Source organism: Crassostrea angulata, chromosome 10, assembly GCF_025612915.1.
Source record: "Crassostrea angulata isolate pt1a10 chromosome 10, ASM2561291v2, whole genome shotgun sequence".
Taxonomy (NCBI): domain Eukaryota; kingdom Metazoa; phylum Mollusca; class Bivalvia; order Ostreida; family Ostreidae; genus Magallana; species Magallana angulata.
This window is the reverse complement of record NC_069120.1, coordinates 20,217,498-20,229,969: the sequence shown is the minus strand read 5'-3', so window position 1 is coordinate 20,229,969 and position 12,472 is coordinate 20,217,498. Positions and strand designations below refer to the sequence as shown.

Here is a 12,472-nt window from a genome sequence, read left to right as displayed (position 1 = left end):
TTATCAGTGAGGAGGTGTGGCCTGCCTCCTTATATGCTTAATTGCCGTCCGTGTGGATATTTTACTAGGTCAACCCCGGTCTTTAAAATAAAAAACTTTTACAAAAGCATTCATCAACATTGCAGAAAATCGCTCTGGGCTCTGCTTTGGCATAGCCGTGAAAAGCCGAAACCATCTGCTGGAAATCCGATCATTATACGGCTTACGGCAAAACTTTGTCACAAGCATTAATTTTTTTTTATCCCTCAGAGAGACATCTGTTTATCCTATCGAACTGTACTATTGAAAGCGTTGATGTAATGTGAAACCTTCAGTATTACATTCCAGAAACTGAACCATTGCGCTCCGGTATCTCTTGTTTACATACTGCTAAATTTCATTTAGAGTTTCCATATTTTATTTGAGATCCATATAGATTTTTCTTGTTCTCTCGCCGTGTATGTGTGCGCGCGTGGATGGCAAAGGAAGAAAGGGCGATGGGTTATTTTTGTAATCAAATGAAATATTAAATAAGTAAGATTGGCGAGAGATTTGACGATAATCCAAATGGAGCATCGGAAGAGGCCAAAGTGCTATAGTACAATTTACAGCGTAGACGGGAGAGGAGAGAATTTCGCCTGTGGTTTTCATTAGAACTCGCGAGTGTTGCTGCTTTTCTACTACATGTAATAAATGCTACTGAAGTCAAACGCAGTGTGCTAGTGGGGATAGCCGCTCCGATAAAGCATCTGGCCGTGTGCTTCCACGTTTATTTCTAAATATACTCTGTATTGAGTTTTTTCCTGCTCTTGTACAAGACTGGTCAGTAGTGATAGAAAAAGATTTCCGTTCAAAGGGGAGATTTTTTTCCTCTCTTGTGGAAAGCCACGCCTGATGTGAGGGAAACTACTTTGACGGTCTTCTTTCAAATCTAAACATCATTTAGACATGGCTGCCATGCTTATTTGGGAGAAACGGCTACTTTTCGGGTCAACAGCCGCAACATTGCTGGCTTTTTTGTTTCAAATTATAGCGGTTGGGACAACGAGTTGGATACATATTCAGTTTCGTTCTGCGTTTGTTCGGAATGCCTCAGGAATGGATGTGTATATTACAGGATATAGTGGGGGGTTGTGGCGATCCTGTGAAGAGGGATACACTGTAGACAGCAGTGGGAAAAAAGATGATTGTAAGTATACCATGGACAGCTTCATTCATTCGTTATGGGCAACATATGCACTAGCAATGGTGCTAAAGTTGCAAAGTTGAATAATTAAAGATATCTCCCAATAAACACCCATTTATATATTGTAATTTCTTTTTTTTTTAAAATACACCCATTTATATATTGTTATATGAGATAATGTCTGTAAAGATTAAGAAAGCTTACTCTAAGAAATAGAATCATATAGCCTATGTGCATGGTTTGGCCTTCATAATGCAATAAGTGTCACAAAGATTCACGTGTTTACAAATGTGGAAACGTGTGTAATGCACGTAATGCGTGCGCTTCTCTCACGATCACTTACAAAATTGGAACAGAAATATGATCAGCTATACAAAAAAAGTCACCATAAACAAGACTGCCCCATGTGTGTAAAAGATTTCAATTATGATAAAACATTTACCCAGATAAAAAAGCATACTTTAGATAAACTTTCAAAACCCCCAGCACCGTTAACGCTTTTGTGGTTTTTTTGTTGTTCCTGATTTTATTATTTGGAATTGATGACTTCGGTTCCGCATCAAAAGGATAGCGTTTTTCTGTTCCCCGAGGAAATTTGCTCGGGTGGTTGTTGATAACTGTTATTTCCTATGACAATTTTACCTCATCCATAAAATCAAGAAGAATATCCCAAAAGACATTACATGCATAAATAAGCCTTATCAGTTTTGTCATAATTTGAACTGGAACAAAGAATCGTTATTTTATCATCATATCAGTCAATTTTGTCAACAATTCTGAATCAATAACTGAGAAGACTGGCGAGTAGACGAAAAAATAGACCCATTTTATATTTTTCATATCACGCAAAAGAGAACACTGATAGAATTCTAAATCCAGAATCTATTATCAGTTGTTTGTCTCCTCCTGATTATATTATCAATTTATTGAGTATTGAAATCGAAGGAAATACTAATGCGGGGAGATCTCTCTCTCTCTCTTTCTCTCTCTCAGAGCTTGCATGAAATACACGTACATTATTTTGTTCCCCAGACAATGTTGTCTGAGAATTGTTCGCAATATATAGGAGCTGTCTCTTATTTTGCCAGACTCTAGTGCGTACTGCAGACATACAATTATTATTGCAACACCTTCTACCACAGAAATAGACGAACTTACAACAGGATTTGTCATATTTCTAACTTAATGGTCAATCATGCAGTTCTTTCTATCTACAGATATTTTCCTTAACGATCATTTGCATATTTCAAATCAACAGGCGTCAGCTCAATGGCTTTTTAAAATTAAGAGCTGGATGATCCTCGCCATTTTTACACTATATAAATCACCTTCAAAATTTATTGCAAAATTTTTAATTTCAATGATCAAATATATGGATTTTTTCTTTATTTAATGATAGTTTATAGCTTAAGATTTCGAATCTAAAAGAATTAAGGTGGTATGGGACACTTCCATATTGTGATTTATTTCCGATCGAAATAAACAATAAAATCAAGTATAATTTTATAAATGTCTTCTTTCCCATAATTAATACCTAACAACTTAGCGCAATGGGTTAGAGCGCAGACTGCAAGCTGCAAGTCGTGAGTTCGAATCCCGATTGGGCTTTTATAATTTTCACCTTTCCAACAGTTTTTAAAACGTATTTTTTAATGAAACATTGTCAAATTTTAAACCTGTGAGAGTATTTTGATTTTAATGTACTTTTATCCACGTAAATGTAGACAGGTGTTCCATACCACCTTAAGGCAATCTGAGGTTAATTTGTTGATCATCCAGCCTCCTTAAACGAATATTGTTCATTTTGAAAATGCTTGAACCCCTACTGTACCCTTGCCAATACATACTATATAATAGTTACACCTTCAAGTGTGTATTTTGATTGCTTTCGTACATAAGTGTTAGACTACCCTAGTCGCAAAAATATAAAGAAATGTGAAAAGAGAATTTCTTTTTTATTTTCGTCAGAAAGGATTAAGTTACATGCTTGATTTTTTTTTTTCAGCAAAATAAAATTTAAAATATATATACATATTATTTTGTTTGAATCAAATTTATAATAACTTTGTAGCGCTCCCCATTTACTTTCACAAATACCCTTCTTTTATTGTAAAGGGCACTATTAATCTACCGGAATAACTGAAGTTTTAAAGAGAGAGAGAGAGAGAGAGAGAGAGAGAGAGAGAGGGGGGGTTTACTGTACGTGAATATATTTTGCTACACCCTTTGGCTTTGTTAATGAATGTAAAATCAACAGGAGTGTCATGTATCAAGCAAAGCTGACGTAAGCCAAATGACAAAGCCTACAGGCTTCAGCTTTTTTCAATTATACTGTTAGACTTTATGCCCAAGAAGAAGCGATCAACAGTATTAAGAAATGGCGAAATGTAACGAATTTCATTTGTGCATGCGCGTTTTGCACGCAAGTGCCTTGCAAAAGCTGAATGAGATCTGGTCGTAATGCTAGAATATCCCCATTGTCTCCAACATTTTGCATGAAGTATCTATTCCCTCATGTAAAGATTGACGGATGAATTCGGCATAAAACCATAAACTACGATTAATCTAACAACCCGCGACATATGCCAGCCATGATATAATTGATGGTATGATTTCAAGTCTGAATGAGCTTGCTATTTGCTAATGGTAGTTACAAAATATAACGTACATCTACGTGGTACACTGTATTTTACTTTATACTGTAGTATGCACGTGTTGGCTGTGCGCTTTTGTCTATAGTCTGGTCGAGAATCAGATTAGAAACGTCATAAGTTATGGTACCACTCGTTACTTACAAAAGTATTGTGATTGTTGAACTCGAGATGTTGGAAGCGGCATGTTAAAGGTCCTGGGTATGTTTGACTGCAATTTTGTGCAGTCATCTGTTTCCTATTATTTGATTGCTATTCACTTGCATTCCGAATCGTTGCCATTGAGCATCACAAAATTGCTAAAAACCTCTCTCTCTCTCTCTCTCTCTCTCTCTCTCTCTCTCTCTCTCTCTCTCTCTCTCTCTCTCTCTCTCTCTCTCTCTCTCTCTCTAACTGCCCGAAGCAGTGCTAGGCAGGCCAGTGAGATTGATAGGGATTCATATTTAATCAAAACATCAAGGGCAGAATTCCAAACAGGCGTTCGCCTTTCCCTGAAATTTCTCTTGTTGTGTAAACAGACTTCGAACTCATCTCAGTGTATTAGTACGAGTTGCATTAAATTGAATGTATTCAATCACTTGAAATTGACAAATATTGATTCCTCATCTTGTCAAACACGATAGCAATGAACTGTAGAGTACAAAGCAAATGACACAAAAAGAACATGAAAGAGAAATTAATGTCCCCACAAATGTAGCATCTGGATACTTTTTCATTCGGCACGCATGTTCACGTTATTTTAGCCTTTCTTTGGAAGAACTTCGAAATGCTATCTGTATGTACATGTTAGATCGATACTCTTACAGTTTAGATAAATCTTAATAAACCTCTTTACCATTAGAATCTCAGATGAATATGGATTCTGATTGTGTATTTTTTAAGACTAAGCTTTAAGACAAAGCGAAGCGATGAACTTGCATATTCTCTATATTTTTTATATGCTTCGTTGCTGCGCATTTGTATGAAGGATTTTTGAAAATAAGTCATTGTCATATAGAAACGATCAATAAGAAACAATCAGTATTATTGCTTTACCGATATTTGTTATCTTATAAAAAAAAATAGCAATTAATTTACCGTTGAAGCTTGAATGATAAGCCAGTCAAATATCTCTTTTTTGTAAGCAAGTCCACATGAGACATATATTTCATCATGTTGTTTCAAAAATTTCATCCATGCCTCTTATTGGCCTTGGGGTCGAAATCACTTAAAGGTGCTTATTAATTGATAAATCCAGTTTATTTTGCCATGAACTTTATGTAGATTAAAAGAATCACGTGACTATACTCCCACCAATCCCTCTTGTTAACTTATAGAATTATATGTAACGTAAACAAAGAATATGGTGGAAAATGCAATATACAGCATCTTATTTTTCACAAATAAGGTCATTATTCGTTGAATAATTATCATTAAAAGTTTTATCTGGTCTTTAACATTTGAACATTCAAATTACATGCAGTGTTCAAGATAAAATATTTTTTTGGAGGGGAGGGGTGGGTTGGGTTGGGAAGAGCATTAAAATTTAATTTGATAACTGCCGTTAATTCAGTTGTGTTATTTTAAGTCGGGCGATATTGAATCGTTGCATCTTTGAATAAGCTGCCTTATTGTTTATATAAGTCTTTAAAACACTTTAGAAAGAAAATGCTGTCTCCACTGAACTGTAATGGCACGTGTTCATATGAAATATGTATACCCTAGTACCAAGATCACGAATAAGCCATTTTGAATATTTATTCAACAATGACATTTCTTTCGAAAAAAGAAAGAGACACAATTATTCAATTAAACTAATTATATCTGAAAATATGTAATTCTTCGATTAGCTGTTGAACGAGTAACCATGGATACTGATGTTATATGAAGTCGGCTAGAAGAAGACCAAATACGGATCAATATTACAGTATAATCAAATCTGGAAAGACAAAAGCATATTTGAGATTTTAAAACACTACACCATTAGCAATACCTTCGTTTTTATCACTATAACTTTAGTTAGATATAACCAAGGTAAAAATACTTTTAATTTCCAGTACATTTAAAGGTATATGTGGCGTATTTTTTCATGCTAAGAAATATTAGATTGATTGATTTATTTAAATATGTTATATAAAGATAGATCTTTACAATAAATTACACAGTTTAAAACAATCGGGTTAAAAATATATAGAAATTAATAAATAATTTTTATAATTATTGTGGAGTCCACAATAAATACGGCATTTGAATAAACCCCGCCTTAAATCGGTTACCTTATACCACGTTCAGTCTATCACAACAACAATGGCGACGACAATAAAGATAGGTAAACCGTTAAGTTTGACAGATTTGGCTAAGACAGAAAAAAGAGACAGACTGACAAGGATTGGAAAAAAGGGAAGATTGTCATCGGAGACCATGTAGATTGATGGAATAGAAATTAAAGCTGAATTAAACTTTTTTATAATGAAAATGTAGGGGTTTTGCTAGTCAGGTTCGTACGTGCTCCATGTGTTCCATGTCTTTACTTTATAAGTTATAAACCACAAATGGATTTTCGTTTAGGGGAATTTTTGAATAAAGAATAAAAAAAAACACTCTCAGTACATGCATCCCTCAGGAGGGGGTATTCACCCATTTTACCGTGTCGTTGATGCTAAAATCGTGTTTCATCCTTTGGAAAAGAGTACCAATTCATTTCCCATAGGGTTCAATGTTAACCTAAACCCACCTGGTTAGTTTGCTATTATACTTACAGACATACCCTTGGTCACATTTAAAGTTCATTCCCAGCACTTACAAAAAATCATTAGAAATACATAGGGTCCCATGGCGTTTATAGGTCAAAATTGAGCTTGTTTACAACTTACAGCGATCCGCAGCAAATAAATCCAAGTCTCAAAATTGACACCCACCCCGTATTTCAACCCCTCTTATTTCTTTACTTTCTGCAGCACTTCTTCCATCCATAATTTAAACCTTGATAAATTTACTTAGAAATAATCATAATTTCAGCAATTAATTCAGCAAATCACCTTAGCCATACCTTTTTTCTGCGCGGCTCCATCTTCTCTGATGTCAACATCCGGTGCATTGGTATTCTCATTCATATCAGACGTGTAGCAAAGTTAAGAGACAAATAACTAAAGAAAGAACATGTTTTACGGGCCAAGAGTTTGTAAAACGTCTAATTATAAGAAGCATGATGTATATTTTTACTCGAACTCATGTTAAAATTTTTACTCCAAATACGCCACATATACCTTTACATGCGCGGATCCAGAAAATTTTTCCAGGGGGGGTCCGAAGGATAATTGTGTTTGCCAGGGGGGGTCCGAGGCATATTTTCGTGATAATTTTACTATGTAAATTTAATAAATTTTCATTTTCCAGGGGGGGTCGGGACCCCCCCGACCCCCCCCCCCCCCTCTAGATCCACGCATGCTTTAAAATTGAAGAAAAAGAGACAATGATGTTGGTTACCTGAACGCACTTCTACTAAATGTATGTACATTATGTACTCTATATTCTTGTTAACAGTTGTTTGTTCTGTTATAGACGAGGGGTGCAAATCACACAAGTTTTTCCCCGAAGAACACGAGCTGAAGAAAGATAAGACTACTGATATACAGATTGTAGGTAATGATTTATGTAGAATTACATGAGGATGTTGATTCAAAATAACATTAATGACAACATGTAATGTTTACAAAGATTTCAAGGTCTAGCCGTAGATTTCATCATAAAAACTGCTTTTAAACCTCATTTATATTTTTATTTTTCATTTTTGTCCAATGTCGTTCAGCTGGCTTTCACAGGAAGGAACGAGATCAAAACGTCAATTTATTTTAGATGCAGTATTTGGTCTTCAAATTAAGTTTCTTGGTTGTAACAGTTTTGTTTTTAATACAATGTACATGTATGTCAATTTATGTGAAGTTGTAGGAAACGTATGTAAGAAAAATGAAATAAGCAAGTTTTATATTACTTGCTGCAAAATTTTTAACCTGTAGCTCAACCCTTATTTTTACGTAGAGCTACGATTACATATAAAGATATAGATGTTTTATCAGCCATTTTATAATAATTAGCTTAATTAAGGAAGACTATTATATAATAGAAATGATGTATTTGCGTAAACCAAGTACAACTGTAGTGAACTACCTTGAGGCACAGTTATCTTTGATCTTGTTGCTTTTAGACTACGTAAGGACGGGATCTGCCTTTGCCATAATATCTCTGTTGATTATGATGCTGGGTCACATCTTCGCTTTCTATACGCTGAGAAGGCCACGCTACATTGTCAAGCGTCTGACATCACTGATGCATTTCATGACAGGTATGAAAAACATTACGTCACAAACTATAGACCCAGAAAGAGCAACGATATGTATGCCTCGTTTAAAATAAAAATGACAATTAACACGATTTATATGGTTACAGGTATTATAAATAGAAATGAGGCGATCGTTTTCAATATACGTCATATACATTTCCGGCATTAATTGATAAAATACATACGATCATTTTGTATACTAGTACGTCACATATATTTTTTTTCATTTAAAGATATGAGTCAAATCTGGCTGATGTCATTGTGTTTCATTAAAATGCCTCTCTATTAACAAATAGCAAGAAGCTGAAAATAGAATAAAACTAATACGTATTACAAATTATCGTGTATTATACTACCACACAAACAGGCGAATATAAGGTCTAAAGAAGAAGTCCGTCTTAAAGTCATTTGAAATCTTGACTTTGATAATATTCTTAATTTCCGTGAAACATATATTTCAAAGAAAATTTAGAAGAACTGAATTTTAGAATTTTCTCGGTAATTGTAAAAACTTGTGTCAAATAATCTATGCCAATGCATAGCTTTACAAATCGATATAATGAATTTTTCATAAACATTTTTTTCCAACAATTGCAGCAGATGTCAGTTTCATCGGCAATTCTTTTTCAATCTGTTAAATACTCTAAAAATCAATTTATTTACCCATACAGTATATCAATTAACAACTTTCTAGACTATTCACTTTTGTCACTTCTGAAAATAAAACTTAATTCTAACTAACGCCATTTTCTTGCAGCTGCTTGTGTATTAGTTGAAAACGAGGTTTTCATCAGAAAAATATCATACACACAAGACAACCTTCCCGACCGCATTCCTGCAAGCGCAGAAACATCTCATGGTTATTCGTTCGTTATGTCTTGGATCTCTTTTGTGGCGTATGTTATAGCTGGTGCAGTGTTCCTGTTTACCTCGCACAAAAGAAAGGCAGACATGGCGGATGAATTTGATGAGTGTGTGGAAGAAGACGACCCTGTTGTCATTAGGCGTTGACGTCATCATAGCAACAAATACACGTCATATCCGTTTTAATCGAACAGTTCTATGTAATTGACCGATCGGATGGTACCACACTATACTTGTAAGAAAAGTAATTTGAAGACAATTCAAGCCTATGTTAAACTTGTGATAGAAAGCATAAACTGACAGCTTGTATTTTTCAAGATATCAGCTTACAGTGCATTCCACGTGACATCGGACATCCGAAGGAAATACCCGGCAATCAGAAAAAAATAACTCTAAAGAAGAATGGCAATTTGTTACTTTTGATAAATAAATGTTGTCTGCGTATTTTGTTAGCTTTCATAACTTTAATATTTGCTCACTTCTTTAATCGAATTGTTCATTGCACGGTGCATATATAGTGAAATAGTTACAGAGTTGATACTCTTACTTTGATTATAACTTACATTAAATATTGTTAATGCACGGTAAAAACCTAAAAGAATCGATTGTGCTTTATTTCAAACTTACATTTAAGATGTAGCATAGCCAACTTGTATTGAAAATTTTGGGTTTTTTTTTTATTATCAATCAGAATTTTTACTGTTTTTCAACAGAGACAAAAGTATGAGATTATACCATGATTTTTATTTGGTTGCAGAGGCCTTGTTTATATCATCGTTTGTTTATAGTAGAATGAATAGTCAGTAAGCCAACTGGTTAGAAGGTTTTTTTTGTCTTTTTTTTTTTTTTTTTTTTTTTTTTTTTTTGCAATTGTAATATAAATTTTGTACACAACCCTTCTTCCAAAATGTTCTATTCCCAAAAAATGTGTTCAATTTTTACATTTTTCATAATTATTGTCTCTATACCATTTTGTTTAATTTTATCCAATCAGTGTGAGTACACAAATGTTATTCTTTTTTTCAACCCGTAGGCCCAAACGCCTCTAATGTAGATTAATGAAAGGGTTTTGTCGTCAATGCGGAATTTCATGTAAATATAACATGATATTAATACAAGTAGACTTCGATACTGCAGTAACGTGTAGGCCTATAGTTCTTATTTTACATTAACTGAAATATATAAAGAGAAAAAAAGATAAATGAATTCCACGACATTGTCATTATAAGTGTTTTTAGCTGTATATCATAAAAAAGAAAAAAATACGCATTTTAACGAGACTATGCAAGCAAGGGCAACAACTAGCAAAATGTATTCGGCTCTAATTGAAGCTGTATGATATACTAGATGACTGTCAGGGTGCATTGAATCATCACATGATTATCAGAATCTTCCCACTGCCTTTTAAACTTTGTAGACTATAACATTTGTAAAAATAAAAATCGTTTTAGATTATTAAATGATTTAAATACCAATCAGCCAGTTAAAAACTTGTACTTCCTGTTGAAATCCGAACTGGTTTTAGCTCACCTGAGATGAAATCTGAAGTGAGCTTTTTTTATCCAAGTTTGTCCGGCGCCTGTCTGTCCGTGAGTCTGTCTGTGATTTTTTTTACATTTTCGACTTTTTCTCAACCTACTGTGCCAGCTTCAATTAAATTGGCATGATTAGGTAAAGGGAATTCAAGTTTATTAAAACAAAGGGTCACACACTCGTCCATGGGGAGATAATTAAAAACTATGAAAATTTTGTTGGTATTTTTCTAGAAATCTTTTTCTCAAAAACTGTTTGTCAAAAAAAGCTGAAACTATTGAGGAAGCATCCTCAAGTAGGGTGGATATCATGATCTCCAGGAGTAGGGTGGGATCACAACAGGGGGTCAAAATTTTACTGAAGAATATATAAAGAAATATTTTTAATAATCTTCTTCTAGGAAACCGATTGGTCAGAAAAGCTGAAACTTAATATTTGTATAAGCATCTTCAGTACGGTAGATTTAAGTTTGTTCAATAATAAACATAAGAATATCAAAGGGAAGAATAATTAATTTTTTTATACAGGACCTATTTTGCTATATAGTTCAGTTATTTTGTACATGTTTATGACTTCACAATGCTAAGATTTTACTATGTCTATTGTTGCTCAGGTGAGCGATGTGGCCCGTGGACTTCTTGTGTTTTTTTTTCTACTGTAGTGTATCTTTTTTTTTAAAACAACAGGGTATTTTTTCATACATGTGTATTATAGAATATTCCAATTTGTACATACATGTAGCTGATAGATTTTTTCACTTTTTATACTTAGATTGGTTATTCTTAATCGTGTTGTTGAAAATATGCGTACATGCATAACTGCATGAATATCTCAGGCACCTGACGTCATATAATTTTCTTATAATAAGAATATAGATAAAGGGTATTATAAATTTTATTATGAGAAAAAATATGTAACGCTAGGTGCCTGTGATAAATATGTACTTGATTTCACATGAAGCTAAAACTATAAAATGAACAATACTTAAAATAAATAAAACATATTTTCGCTCTGTCATTGAATGTCCATATGTAATAGTTACATGTACATTTTGACTATGGTTCACTTGACGATAGAAAATGAATACAATTTTTTTTTCTTTGAAAAGAATCCCAATTTTCTCATTGTTAAGATGCATTTACCTTTACCTATGTCTGGATTGAATAAACCGTCAATGAATCAAATAAAGTGTTTTTACATTGCACCAAAAAAACGGTGGACACTTCGTTGTTGTTGCTCTTTTGGTGGGTCAGTAATTTTGCATTTTGTTTGTCTTCACCGCACGTGAGATAACTAAATGTGTAATTGAACAGTCATGATCTTTTACATGAAGACATGTCGAACTAGGATCCATAACGTGGGGATATTTAAAATAATCATGTTCAAATTTTGATTTAGAATCTAAAATTTTCCCGATTAAATCAAAATCACTGCATGCAAATACATGACTGTGATTATTTCATTTCAATCCTTATTGAGAACCTAAGAACATCAACCTCAGAACGTCAATCTTATTTTCTCTATTTTTGGGAGTTGATTTTTATCAACTCTTCTAAGCAGTTACTCTGGCAAACCGAAAGTGAAACAGTGTTTGGACCTAAGCACAAATCATCACGGCTGTCTGACAAGACTAAGTTCTTGAAAATAATAGAAAAAATTCTATGTAGTGCATGCTGAAGCATTGTTTTGCAAGGAAACTTATCTGTAAACACTTTGAAAACAGTCAGATTTTATATAATACGAACAATTTAGATAATTTTGTAGTCTCATGTGTTTAATAAAGTCTCGTTCAACCAGACGCTCGGCTCTCTTGCTTGTCGGAGATTTGTTTCAATTACTAATACATAGTTTGAAATCTAAGTATCTTTAAATATTACACAACATGATTCATATGGGGTTTCTCGAAATTCTTGTCGGAAAAGTCTAAAAGTTCATATAATA

The 12,472-nt window shown here is 33.7% G+C and overlaps 1 protein-coding gene across 1 annotated transcript; it reads left to right on the top strand.

Annotated features, from left to right (window-relative positions):
* Window positions 1-335: 335 nt before the first annotated feature.
* On the top strand, window positions 336-11,749 carry LOC128167036 (epithelial membrane protein 1-like). Its single transcript, XM_052832535.1, has 4 exons — window positions 336-1,168; window positions 7,357-7,437; window positions 8,000-8,137; window positions 8,892-11,749. Exons 1-4 carry the CDS (start codon window positions 928-930, stop codon window positions 9,143-9,145), a joined length of 714 nt encoding a protein of 237 aa, XP_052688495.1. The 5' UTR covers window positions 336-927; the 3' UTR covers window positions 9,146-11,749.
* The last annotated feature ends 723 nt before the right edge of the window (window positions 11,750-12,472 follow it).